This window comes from Xyrauchen texanus, chromosome 13, assembly GCF_025860055.1.
Source record: "Xyrauchen texanus isolate HMW12.3.18 chromosome 13, RBS_HiC_50CHRs, whole genome shotgun sequence".
Lineage (NCBI taxonomy): Eukaryota > Metazoa > Chordata > Actinopteri > Cypriniformes > Catostomidae > Xyrauchen > Xyrauchen texanus.
The window spans coordinates 15,334,566-15,349,527 of NC_068288.1; the positions used below are offsets into that span (position 1 = coordinate 15,334,566).

At 39.5% G+C, this 14,962-nt stretch overlaps 1 protein-coding gene across 2 annotated transcripts in view; it reads left to right on the forward strand.

The window, feature by feature from the left end:
• Positions 1 to 14,962, forward strand: part of prkcaa (protein kinase C, alpha, a) — a 117,657-nt gene that overhangs the window by 92,266 nt on the left and 10,429 nt on the right. For both annotated transcript variants that reach the window (XM_052140957.1, XM_052140958.1), the window contains 5 exons: positions 1,488 to 1,550; positions 1,924 to 2,062; positions 7,995 to 8,075; positions 11,301 to 11,408; positions 14,280 to 14,420. In XM_052140957.1, coding sequence (XP_051996917.1) covers positions 1,488 to 1,550; positions 1,924 to 2,062; positions 7,995 to 8,075; positions 11,301 to 11,408; positions 14,280 to 14,420 — 532 coding nt within the window. The remainder of the gene's footprint in view (positions 1 to 1,487; positions 1,551 to 1,923; positions 2,063 to 7,994; positions 8,076 to 11,300; positions 11,409 to 14,279; positions 14,421 to 14,962) is intronic.

Here is a 14,962-nt window from a genome sequence, read left to right on the forward strand (position 1 = left end):
GGAAAGAAATTGGTACTTTTATTCACCAAAGTGGCATTCAACTGATCATAATGTATATTCAGGACATTAATAATGTGAAAAATTATTATAATGAAAAAAAATAAACTTCAACTACTTCAAAGAGTTCTCATTAAACATCCTCCACATGCATTAATGACAGCTTTACAGATCCTCGTTATTCTAGCAGTCAGTTTGTCCAGATACTCAGGTGACCTTTCACCCCACACTTCCTGTAGCTCTTGCCCTTTCACCCCACACTTCCTGTAGCACTTGACCTTTCACCCCACACTTCCTGTAGCACTTGACCTTTCACCCCACACTTCCTGTAGCTCTTGCCCTTTCACCCCACACTTCCTGTAGCACTTGACCTTTCACCCCACACTTCCTGTAGCTCTTGCCCTTTCACCCCACACTTCCTGTAGCACTTGACCTTTCACCCCACACTTCCTGTAGCACTTGACCTTTCACCCCACACTTCCTGTAGCACTTGTCATAGATGTGTCTGTCTTGTCGGGCTCTTCTCACACATCTTACAGTCCAGCTGATCCCACAAAAGCTCAATGAGGTTCAGATCCGTAACACTCTTTTCCAATTATCTGTTGTCCAATGTCTGTGTTTCTTTGCCCACTCAAACCTTTTCTTTTTGTTTTTCTGTTTCAAAAGTGTCTTTGCAGTTCTTCCCATAAGAGTCTTCTCTTTACTGTTGTACATGAAACTGGTGTTGAGCGGGTAGAATTCAATGAAGCTGTCAGCGGAGGACATGTGAGGCGTCTCAAACTAGAGACTCTGATGTTCCTCTTGTTTAGTTGCACATCTTCCACATCTCTTCCTGTCCTTGTTAGAGACAGTTGTGCTTTGTCTTTGAAGACTGTAGTTACACCTTTGTATTAAATCTGCAGTTTTTGGGAATTTCCAGCATTATATATCATTCATTCCTCAAAACAATGATTGACTGACGAGTTTCTAGAGAAATCTGTTTCTGTTTGGCCATTTGTGACCTCATATTGACCTTCAGACATGTCAGTCTATTGCACACTGTGCCAACTCAAACACAAACACAAACACAAAGACAACGTTCAGCTTCATTTAATGAACCAAATATCTTTCAGCTGTGTTTGATATAATGGAAAGTGATTTTCTAGCACCAAATGATCAGTTTATCATGATTACTCGAGGATTAGGTGTTGGAGTGATGCTGCTGTCTAGATTTGATCAAAAATTACTTTTTCAAATAGTGATGGTGTTTTATACATCAGTAATGTCCTGAATATACTTTGATCAGTTGAATGCCACTTTGGTGAATTAAAGTACCAATTTACGTCCAAAACAGCAAAATCTGAACATTATTCCAAACTTTTGGCTGCCAGTGTATGTGTTTGTGTGTTTTTATTCCTTAGGTTAAGCTTTTATGCATACATTTATGTATGTGTGTTTGTAATCTCAGGTAATGTGTGAATCTGTGTGACATGATCTGCTTGTGTTTGCAGGTTTTATTCTGCAGAGATTGCTATTGGACTTTTCTTCCTGCACAAAAAAGGAGTCATATACAGGTGAATGCACATATAACACGCACGTGCAGATCCATATTATCCGTGTGTTCTGATGCTTTAGGAGCTAAACCTTGTGATTTATCTTGTTTCTTTGAGCGACTAAATTGGTCCAGTAGAGTAATCACATGAACTGACGTCAGCGAACAAGGGAGAGACAGACAGACAGACAGACAGACAGTTTAATCCATGTTTCAGATAATAAGATTTCATCTGTGTACATCTACGCTTGTTTTTACACACTTTGTTTGTAGCTGTTCTTGTGTGTAAAAGAGAGTAAATTAGTTTTATGTTTGATTTTTTCATATTGATTTTAAGCATTATTTAACTGTAAATATTGTTATAACATACTGCAGTGTTGTTTTTGTCTCTTTAGGGATCTGAAATTAGATAATGTCATGCTGGATGCAGAGGGTCACATAAAAATTGCAGACTTTGGCATGTGTAAGGAAAACATTGTAGAAGGCGTGACGACCCGCACATTCTGTGGAACGCCAGACTACATCGCTCCGGAGGTGCGTGACAGGACCGGTTCTGTCTAATTCACAGCTACTGCTCAATAAATATAAATGTGATTAGCAACAGTGTTTAGAGGGCTTGAGCCATGACTGTTTAACACCCGTTTGGGACATTTTCAAGTTATCTTCAAATTAATTATAGGAAAAGTCATAACCACTTAATTACATTTTTAATTTCTGAATCTGAAAGTCCTTATAATGTTTTTCTTAGCCTATTTATTTTCTCCCTGCAATGAAAACAGATTCAGTATGAAGAGCCGCCCTCCTCGTCAAACATGTTTCATTAATTAATTCTTTATTCAAATTCCACATATTACAATAACAATTGTGCATCTTTAACTGCACATTGTCAGGTGAACATGTTGTCAGTTTGGGTTACACACTATAGATTCAAAAGATTCAGGTCTTTAGATTCATTCTTTTGGGGATTGGACTATACCGGAAGCACAGTATGTTTAGTGCTGGCTCATTTGAGTCATTTGTTCGGGAATCAATATACATTGGTAGTGCTGTGTTTTACCCTATAGTCCCTGTAGAGGAATTGTGCTGCAGGAAACACTTTCAGAGTAATTTAGCATGGTGTTAGTACAGTGCTGAAGATTGCATGTATGGAAATTACTGAGCAATACTGCCAAGACCCGTTGGGTTAAAGGAACCGAAAGTCGTGAAAATCATACGGTTCTGGTATATATATATATATATATATTTTATGTTATCGGTTCTTGGTACCAACCCTTGTCCCCTGTGACCACTTCTGTCGGATTTTGAGGGGAGGATCTCTAATTTCATAATGACATACATCAATCACTATTGTGTTACTACATGATTATAAACTGCCAGTTTATAATCAGAGTCAAAGTCAGAGAAGACAAGAAAAGTACTGACAACTCCGGTGTAGATTAAATTGAATCTAAGCACAAACATGTCATTTTTTTCATCATCTCATGTTGATGTTAGACACACTGAAGAACATCTGTGAAGTTTTCATGCTTGTTTATGTATTTGCCTTTTCAACATTTTCAATCGGATGATTATTCTCTTTTAAAGCAGCTCATAATTGGCAAAGTTTAAACTCTTGTTTTAGCACAGCAGTTGATTGACAGGTGAGGGGAGGGTCTTTGCTAATGTCCAGAAAGCATTCCGGATAGATTAAGGCCCCTGCATAATTCCTAGGAAATTGAAGAACGAACGGGTGTGATGTCATTTAAAACATAATCTGTCCAAAAAGAAGGTTTTGAGTTTCGATGGTTTGTAACAGGTCGCCAGGGCAAACTTTAAGGAAAAATGAATACAGGCTGCTAAACACCCTCTTACTGCCATTGGTCCACGTCATCGGTAGGTGTGACCTAGAGCTCCACCTACTTTGAGGCCAAAAGCTAATTCATTGGGAGCAACTTGGGGTTCAGTGTCTTGCCCAAGGATACTTCGGCATGTGGAGTCGTGTGGGCAGGGATTCAAACCACCAACCCTGCGATTAGTGGCCGACCCGCTCTACCGCCTGAGCCACAGCTGCCCGAAAGGAATGCCTGGCAGTCGTGTGATCCCTGGAAAAATGGAGGTACTAACTGGAAAGAAAATTATTTACCGTGGTCACTGATTATTCTTCCTTGGTATGGGTCTTTAGAAGCCTAACACCTTTCTAATTAGATGGGCATTTCGGCTCCAGGAATGGAACTTTACAGTGGAAAATATAGCACTGTTTCAGATGCCTTGTCCAGAGCACTTGTGGATACTCCTGCACTGACCTGTTCCACCTTGTTATCCCTGAAGTCAGAGATGAAGCCTGAAAAAAGGGAGATCTGCCAATCACCGATGACATCTGGAAGGCACAGCAGGCTGATTCAGACATCCAGCACCTGTATGAGGAAATGGTCAAATCAGGAGTAATCACTGTTAATTCTTCAAACAATTCACTTTATTAGAGGACAAAGTCTACAGCAAGGGCCTTCAACAGGGGGTCCATGGTGGTACCGCAGGGGGTCCACAAATTATTGATTGGTCCACCAATGGCACTCGTAAGAATCACTCGCACGTGAGCGAGAGACTGTACCGCCACTCGCTATATGCATATTACACAGTCTGCGTTGGGCACCAACTCCCTAGGGGGGAACCAGAAACTTAACTCACAAATTATATGTTATTCGAGGACCAGTGAGCAGTCGTGGAACAGAGACGATCCGCCTCACGCGCACACGCCCCTGGCGAGAATGTATTTAATCCATCCACATTCTGAAGCTCCTCGAACCTGCATGCCAAATCTTCCTCTTGCTGAATATCCTTCCTCATATTCATGCATCCCATTTTATTTAGTTATGAACTTATATTTACGTTTATGCATTTGGCAGACACTTTTATCCAAAGTGACTTACAGAGCACTTATTACAGGGACAATCCCCCCGGAGCAACCTGGAGTTAAGTGCCTTACTCAAGGACACAATGGTGGTGACTGTGGGGATCAAACCAGCAACCTTCTGAGTACTAATGTATTATACAGAGCACTTATTACAGGGACAATCCCCCCGGAGCAACCTGGAGTTAAGTGCCTTACTCAAGGACACAATGGTGGTGACTGTGGGGATCAAACCAGCAACCTTCTGATTACCAGTGTATTATACAGAGCACTTATTACAGGGACAATCCCCCCAGAGCAACCTGGAGTTAAGTGTCTTACTCAAGGACACAATGATGGTGACTGTGGGGATCGAACCAGCAACCTTCTGATTACCAGTTCCGTACTGTAGACCACTACACCACCACTCCTTAAACTTAATAGAAAGCTGAACATTCGTAAATCAACGAGCGCTGCAATAGAGGGTTGCGTAAGTAAACGCATCTGCTTTACTTTTTTCGTGGTGTGCAGATGTCAGCCTAAAATTTCTTGGATTATTAGTTGCTTTTTGCTTTGAGAACAATAGCATATACTTACTTAATATGTAAGTAGTGTATATGTAATCTATATCTCTAAATATCTAGTTACTGCTGAGATTATCAAGCTGCCATAGGCTACACTGACGGGGACTGTCAAATCAACATAATTAAAGGTGTATACACTCATTTCTTTCCTCATTACAAAGTTTTACTCCTACAGAAACAAACAGTAATCACTACATGAGATGAAGAGTCCAGTCTCTGCATGGACAGCCTCTGTCTTTCTGGATTTTTATTTATTTAGGGTTATTTTTGGAGGGAGTGTGGCACGGTGAAAATTAAAAATAGTACCATGTCAAAAAGGTTACAGACCTCTGCTATACCTAATTTAATGATTATTTTAATGGCTTTGCAATGTAAACATCATAAAATATGTACATACAATAATATGGTAACATACACGTTTTATAGGCATAAAATGCAACACTCAATTTTCAGACAGTATGCAACAGGGGTCCCTGCTCCGTCTCTCTACAAACCAAGGGGTCCTTGGGCTGAAAATGGTTGAAGACCCCTGGTCTACAGAGTTATCCAATAACCCTCCGTACTGAACTCCTCCAGTTCGGCCATGAAGACCCTCTGGCTGGACATCTTAGCAGATTTAAGACCTTCAAAACATTACAAGCTTTGGTATACTGGCCTAATCTAAACCGAGATGCCAAGAAATTTGTACAAACTTGTCATATTTGTCAGCAGTACATGCTTGAGTGTTGTCGGCTGGCACATTGCAGGAAACCATCGTACAACGATCAAGAAATTGATCGTCAGCCTACAATTTCTTGGATTATTAGTTGCTTTTTGCTTTGAGAACAATAGCCTATACTTACTTAATATGTATGTAGAGTATATGTAATCTATATCTCTAAATACTTGGAGTTGACTTGATGAGTCCATTTCCAAGGAGCTCCTCTGGGAATGTGCATTTGTTGGTATTTGTGAATTCATATTCATGACGGGTGAAGCTCTATGGTCTACACATGGCCTCAGCTGAGACTGCATCACAGATACTCATCAGAGAAATACTCACTCGACAATTAATGGCAACTGCCTACCACCCTCAAATGAATCTCACGGAGAGGGTTAACCGTACAAAGAGAGGTTTTGTTGGAGGAGAATGGCAGCGCCTGGATGCGCATTCACCATTACTCTAAGGTAAAAACCCCTACCAGATAGAGCACAGGTTAGGACCCCTAAACTATGAGATTGTCCTGTAGGACAGTGGAGAAGACTTAAGAGTGATGCACGTCTCCAGACTGAAGCCATGTTTTCTTCTCAGGCAATTGAGGTACACCAATGACGTTGTGTGCTTGAAATCTTCAGTTAAAACAGTTACGAGGAAGAGTTTCTTGGATTCACCAGCACTGATCAAGACATTAAAGAAACACCTTCCCCTTATAGGCCGGAGTGTGACGACATCATCTACAACAATAATAAAACCACTGAACACATTCAACACATGTCTTCCAATAATTCATTATATTCCATGACAGAGACACTTCCGGTCCTCTAATACCTCCAGAAATCCACTCATGCATCTATTGAATCTTCATATAGTTGGTGTTTAACTCTGGGCTTATGGACAAACTCAGATTGGATTTTGGAATATCAGTGTGACTCATCAGCTGCCCAGCTCAAGGTCACAAAGGAGTCTGGTCTGGAAGTAAATACAGCCGGTATTGTGAGTAAAAATACTCAAACTAACTGGTGACATGGTCTTAGAGTTCTACATAGATGTTTTAGACTGACTGCAGTCACTTTTGGTAGCATGTCTACATTAGTTGTCATAGTAACAATGCAAACTTGTGTATGTTATCCCATACGGGATGCCTATTGTCCTGAATTTTAGCAGGTAATGAAACGTCCGTGGTGAAGTCTTCATGTCCCTTATCGAAACATAAATGTGTCGGACAGCAAGATTCTTGAAGAGGACCCCCGTCCTGTATCGAAGTGCTCAAAACTGGCATAATCTTGGTCACGGGATGTTAAATGGAATACATAGACAGTAAATTAATGTCAAGCCTTCAACAAAAGGGACACTCATCTATGTGCACTTCCACAGTCAATCCGGGATGAACTTCAAAGACTTCATCATTAATCTTACAGTTCATACACAATCCTTAAATTATAAACATTGCCCACCAACATCTACTCACATATATCAAGACTTGCACAACACATGGTAACTAATATTGGAATTATATTCATGCTGTTTAGCTAGAGGGGAACTTGCTTCCCCAGCTCAGCCTGGATTCTCCCAAAGATATTTTTCTCCATAAATGTACATTTTTGTCTTGCTCACTGGGGGCCTGAAGACCGTCTAAGGCATGTTTTTCTATCGGCTTATTCGTTTAACTGCACAATGACATCACAGCATAATTTCCTGTGTCCATGTTCCTGCTTTGAAACGATGAGTGTTGTGAAGAGCGATATACAATTAAAAATGACTTGACAATATTGCAATACACAAAGTACAATGTAAATAAACATAACAACTTTTAATAAATAGTAAAACGACACCTATAGCTATAGTTCCCGTTCATTTACTCACCCTCATGTCATCCCAGATGTGTGTGACTTTCTTTCTTCTGCAGAACACAAATGAAGATTTTTAGAAGAATATTTCAGCTCTGTAGGTCCATACAATGCAAGTGAATGGTGACTAGAATTTGTAGCTCCAAAAATCACATAAAGGAAACAAAGTAATCCATAGTCCTCAAGTGGTTACATCTTCATCACCAGAAGTGTTATGATGGGTGTGCGTGAGACACAGATTGAAATTTAAGTCATTTTTACTATAAAATGATTTTTCTCCACCTTTCACCAGTGGGTGGATGTGAAAGTGAAAGTGTAGATATTCAGATTCCACATCCTGTGGATATAGTTTTCTGAAAATATCATGTGATATTTACAGTTATTGTACACTGTGTTGCTTGATAATCTGTAACACTAATGTGTTGTTGTGTTAAAGTTTGATTATTTGTATTGTGCTGCGTGTTTTCAGATAATAGCGTATCAGCCATACGGCCGTTCTGTGGACTGGTGGGCTTATGGAGTCTTGCTGTACGAGATGCTGGCGGGACAGGTGAGTCCAAGCATGTATCGACATAAACATAACGCAATTCACCTTTTGCTAAACCATGCCTCGAAAATGTTGCTGACCAGTGTTACCTTGGCAACTGCTATTATAAGACATGTCTATGGAAGTCATTGTGTGTTTGGTTGTTTAAAATGAAATGTTACAGAAATGATCCAAAATGATGGTAAAATGTTGCTGGGGCTCATACATTGTATTGACACCAGCTACCCCAAAGTGTGAACGGCTTGTAACGCACCTTAAAAAAATGGCCCTTTCTGGACTTCCTAATTTGCCTATTAAGCGGGTCGGTTTTTCTGGGAAAATCCAAAGGATGTGACGTTTATGCTCATGAGAGTCTCAGCGCTTCTCTTCCGCTATTCAACAGCGACAACAATCTGCCACACTAGATAACGTTAGAGATGAATCCACTAAACGTCCGGCTCCAGCACAACACGACTCAAACTCAGAGTAAACCAAAATAACATTTACTGAATCTAGGACTGCACCTAACGAATATTTTTTTATTGATTAATCTAACGATTATTTTTCAGATTAGTCGATTAATCTAACGACTAATTTGTCGATTTTTCTAAAGATTTTTTATTATTATTACTTGATTAATATAACAATTAATTAACCAAAAATAAATATAAAAAACTTGTCTAATATTTCAATATTTTATTAAATGATCTTCTCTTAAGCACAAACAAATGTACAAGAAACAAAGTGCAGAGCATTATTCTGCATCAAAAATATCCCCGTCTAAACTCTCCGTTTTACAGTCCAACATTCATTTTATTTTGGAGAGATTTTAAGAACTTGTTCAATTGGAGTAAAAGGAAAGTGCAATCTACCTTTAGCAATCCGACAACAAAAGAAATTAAACAAAATGTCAAATTCAAGTCACTTTCAGGAGGAATATCAAAACATCGTGCAACCTCGAGTTTAGTCCAACATTAAATCATTTTACAGTCAAATTAGAGAAATTTGAGGAACACTTAAATGTTTTTCTAACAGGAATAACTAAAACTATTGCATCTGCATTAAATCTCAGTGGGGCAAGAATATAATTGAAAGGATTTACAGACTGTAACAGTCACACAGTTTACGCACTTTTCTCACTCATACGCGGCCGTTAAAATAAACATCCGGACGCGGTGCAGAAATTACTCTTAACATGGGGCGATGAGAAAACATTTATAAAATATATTTTAAGTGACTACTACTAACAGAAACATGTGTTGTAATACTATATCATGTTTGGGTGGGGACATAAAGTAAACCGGACTTACAGTGCTGCCGTCTTGACCAGCGCTCCGGGATGCTTCCGCTACAAGTGTTCGTTCATGGCGGTTGATAAGCCATTTACAATATGCATATCTTACACAGCACCACATTTATAGGTCTCTGGCTAAAATAATCCAATACTCCAGATCACCATGGTCGAGTTTTTTATCTGCAGTTTGTTCTTCGGGGAATCCATGTTTAAATGGGTGCTGCCATTTTAATTATTCCATTGCGACGCACCGACGCATGTTATGCAAATCGACGTATTTCTGTAATCGATGACGCCGATGAATCGTCCCAGCCCTAACTGAATCCCGTCTGGATAAGCGGGAATGTGATCGCGGTCGAGTGAAAACTACAGTGAACATCGGCAGGGCATTTGATTCCTGGAGGAACCTTCGTTCAGTTTTGGGGATCAAAACCGACCCTGAATTGGCGTTCTTCTTATGGGACAGGTAAACTGACATACCTGCAAAGCGTGTGAAATATAGTGCCATAAGGATTGATCTGAACTACAATAACACATGAAATGAATGCTAGACAATGTTCAAGATAATGCAGAAAGCTCCATTCATTAGTGTAACGTAACTTACACAGAACATATATACAATCTATTATTATAAAACAATAGTGCATCGATATATCAGAATGAATCACATCAATACTGAATTGTGTCAACATATTAATAATGTACAGTCTATTTTATAAACAGCTGCTCTCATCATCCACCAGATTTAGCTAACAGCTATTGCTAAAGCGGGCTAGCTAGCTAACGGCGACATAGGCTATCGTATAAATGCGGTCAATGTATCATGTAAAGAGAAGTGATCACTTCAAACTACAGACTGGCATAGACCGATATCCACACTTTGTTTTAGCCCTGTTCCAGCACTGGAGACTCAGATATAATATACAGTCTCAAAGTTCAGAACTGTGTCATATTAATTATCTCATCTGTTAGTATGATGCTGGTTCATGTTCAGTCTCTTTGTATGTTACGTCATTGTTTTGGTGGATGCTTGTGTCACTGTGGAGTGTGTGCGCAATCACGAGCAACAGGCTGCAGTTCACTGAACGACCACAGGTGTCACTAATAACAAGCGTTTCTGAATCTCACATACGGCACCTTTAAATAAACCTTGAGGAGTGCATGCTGTGAATTAAACTATGACCCAGCCCTCATTCCCAAATGAACATGTAGAACATCAGTAAGGGTACCTACATATGCTCAATTAATGTTAATAACTTAATGTTATAACTATATTCATTCCTATGAGGAAAATTGGGAATATATGCAGATTTTAACACACAAAAAAACATAAAAGTTGTTTAGTTTTTTTGCACCTGCAACCAGTGTTAACCTCATCAGTTTACAGTACTGAGAAAACATTTTAGGCACTTCAAAAATCTTACTCTTCAAATATAATGCCATAAATAGTTTTCATTTATCATTTAAAGTCATTCAAAGTCCAGTAAACATAAAAAAGCTAAATCAATATTTGGTGTGGCCACCTTTAAAACAGCCCCAATTCTCCTAAATACACCTGCACACAGTTTTTCTGGGTTGTTGGTAGATCGGATGTTCAAGCTTCTCTTTATATAATGTCAGACTCGATGGTCAGTGGGGCACTATGAGGGCAATGCTTCACAGTTTCTAATAAAATGTGTTTCATCCCCATCATCATTGAATCCTTTTTTTATGAGTAATCAATGCAGAATTCAAGATGATTCCAAAGGGTTCACAAACTTTCTTGCAACAGTTTATGTGGTATAAAAGTAAATGTTTAATTTGATTTATGTACTGTGGTAGTTTCATGGTTCAGTGATGGATCAGATGCTCATGGTGCCGTTTGATTGCCATGTTCTTGTTTTTCCATTGGAATATTTGTACGGTAATTCATTTTGATTGGATGTTCAGTGTTATATTTGTTGCTTGTCCCTCAGCCTCCATTTGATGGTGAAGATGAAGATGAACTTTTCCAGTCCATTATGGAGCACAATGTCTCCTATCCTAAAGCCATGTCCAAAGAGGCGGTCTCCATCTGTAAAGGGGTGAGTGCTTGCACACACACAGACAGAATGTTCCAGGTCATTAAGCCCAACTGAACCAGTACATACATGATCTAGTACAGGGGTTCTCAACCTTTTGCAAGCTGGGCCCCCCCAAAGCTGGTTCATTTCAGTTGGGGCCCCAGTGCCCCCCGCCCCGCCCCGCGCTTTATTGTTGTTATTATTATTATTATTATTATTATAATTGGCAGTAGCACCAGACTTCTAATGTGAGCTTGCAGGCATTATTATTATTATTATTATGAGTAGTAGTAGGCCTATCATCATTTCTAGGCTATTGCTATATAATTATATGAGGTTACATGCTTTATTGTTGTTATTATTATTATTATTATTATTATTATTATCATCATCAGTAAGTCTATTATCATTACTAGGCTATTGCTATAATTGTGAATTGGCACCAGACCTCTGATATTAATTTATGCTTTATTATTGTTATTATTACTAGGCCTAATAGTAGGCATCATCTGCATTTTTTACAGAAGCTTGCTGGTAGGTGATGTTAATGTGAGACCTGAGCCTGCTTTGCCTTGCAAAGATCCTCAATTCTTGGCTCAATGTTTGATAAACATAGCCTCAAATCATCCTCGATTTGTGCATGATTGCGGTGTTTCGTTTTGAGTGCAGTCATTTTTGAGAATCCTGCCTCACACAAATATGTCGACGCGAAAGGAAGGAGAATCTTCAAGGCGACGTCACAGAGTTCAGGGTATTCCTGCATCAATGCTGCCCAGAATGACGAAAGAGGGCAGGAGCTAAAGAGTTCCTTCAGTCTACTGTCACTCTTCAGCTCAATAAGCTGTTCCTGCATATCATTTGATAGCTCGTTTGCTGTGCACACAAACGGATCTCGAACCCACGCTAAAGAGCGATAATATGAGTTTCGTGGCCTTGCAAAGACAGGTTGAAATCAAACAAATGAGCGCCGTTTTCTAAAGTCTATGAGCGCAGCACACACAAATAAACTAAATTGACATACTGCAGTTAAATTTAAAAATGTGGTGTTTTTATATTTATAACATTTGAATACAGTTCAGCAACATACATCACATGACCTGACGACCAAGAGAGCTGACAACTGACCATCACTTAATTTACCATCACCTCACGATTGAAAATGTGACACTGATTTCATATGACAGTTCAACAAACAAGTTAATAATATTAAGTCACTTACATTTTATACGAAATAATGACTGTTTTGGTCTATTTTAGCAGCGAAAATAGATCCGATGAATCCAAACAAAGATCACAGCATAGCCATAGCGCATCTCACAGCAATACTCAATCGTGTTTTGAATGATTCAGTGTTGTGAACGAATCGGTTGAGTCAAAGATTCAATGACCCATTCACAAACATCTGTCTCATTCTTGATGAATCGGCCGTTTGAACGAATCGTTTGAATGAACGACTCAATGACTCTCTTAATGAAACCGCTTATCACCTGCATTTGCGCTCACTAGCGACAAACCAATCAAATTTGTTCAAAACTTTTTTTTTTAAATCAGTCCAAACACATTTGAATTTTTATTCAGGAGTTATGTATATACAAAACTATAACTTTTTCTGACAGTAGTTTAGTGATAAAAAAAATGTGCCCAACAATTTTTTTTTTCCAGTTTATTTTCCCTTCCATCGTATTTTCCCTTCCAGCCCCCCTGGGAGAGTGTCCGCGCCCCACCGGTTGAGAACCACTGATCTAGTACATACATTCCTCTTCCATATGTTCACTTTCATGCCACTCCGCTTTTTGAGTCAGACCAAAACCAAGACCAAAATGATCCATTGAAACTCCTCCTAGAGCTCTCAAGCCACTAAACATGGGACAGACCTTCAGACTGGTCTGGAATAGTGTGCAATGACTTTTCTAACATTTTGGACTTACAGTTTTTGCTCAGAGGATGATGAAATATCAGACGCATTGAAGGAATATTCCGACATGATGTTCGTTTGTTCTTTCTTTCTTTCTCCATCTATTTATTTATTTCTCTGTTCTGTCTGTTTGTCTTACTGTCACAATCTATCCACAGTTTTTCTGAGCAACCAGTGGGGCAGCACCATGATCAATCTGATTGCCTCTTTTCTGTTTATGGTCTCAAAAAGCACTTTAAAAATGTCCAAAACTACAAATCCAGACAGAGAACAACAACTATTGAAGTGTTAAAGTAAAAATGAATTTGATGCTCAAGTTGTGTAGTTGTTGGGAGTCATATCAACTAACAAAGTAGTTAATGATATCAACATAACCACCTAACAACACCCTAGCAACCACCCAGAACATCCATGTAATTGCCTAGCAACCACCTATCAATATCCTAGCAATCACCCAGAACACCCTTGCAACTGCCTGGCAACCATCTTGCAATGCCCTAGCAACCACCTGAAACTGCCTAGCAACACCCAGAACAGCCTAGCAACTGTCTAGAAACAGTCAAACAATGCCCCAGTGACCACTCACAACAGCTAGCATGCCTAGACTTGAGCCCGCAGACAGCCATTCTGTAACGCCCAAGAAACTGCCTAGCCACGCCCTAGCAACCAGATTGAAATCCCTAGCAACTGTATGACAACACTCATATCTTTGCACCAGAATGTCATAGATACATGTGGGTTTGCTCTTTTGAGTTCGCCTGTATTAAGATACGTCTGGGCCCCCCTGAGAGTCATTGAGGGGGTGGGGGGGGGGGTTGTTCTATGAATATGCATCTATCTATCGATCGACCCACCCACCTACAAGTGTACGGCAAGTTTTTCACATTTTGTCAAACTTTACCTGTTTAGTTTTTATGATATTGTCATTCAACTGTTCCCTGAGGAGTCATAAATGACTTTTTTGTGTTTTGTCCTAGATGATGGCAAAACACCCTTCAAAGCGTCTGGGCTGTGGACAAGAAGGAGAGAGGGATATTCGAGAACACGCTTTCTTCCGTCGCATTGACTGGGAACGCCTGGAGAACAGAGAAATACAGCCTCCGTTCAAACCTAAAGTGGTAAGACAAGCAGTGCAGATTCATTTACTTCCAATGTATTATGATTTATGTGTTTACATATTGAATTATAAGACTTCTGTGGGGACCTTCTGTAAAGCTGCTGAAGTCTTTTACATATTAAAATGACTGCATGAGAAATGACAGGAATACATACACATTTAATAAAATAATTGCAGTGATTATTTTAATAAATAATAAATAATTCAAATAGAGCTGACAGGAATTATATTGAGGGTGAGTATATTGAAAAGAGTTTGGAGAGTCCTACATCTTTGATCACGCGTGTGCCAGGATGTTTCCCTGGTGATCATGCAGTAGATTGGGTTCAGAACAGTCACTGACATACAGGGGCAAAGAACATTCAACGTGGTCAAAGTCTGGTAACAAATAGAGAAGAAATAAAAGTGAATTTCTGGTTCATCTGTCACACATCTGAGCTGTTGATGCGGGAGGAAGAGTCTCTGCCTGTACCCGAGGATCATCATCATCATCATCATCATCACAGAAGCTGAAGTGTGTCATTTCTGCGCTACTAGCGGCAC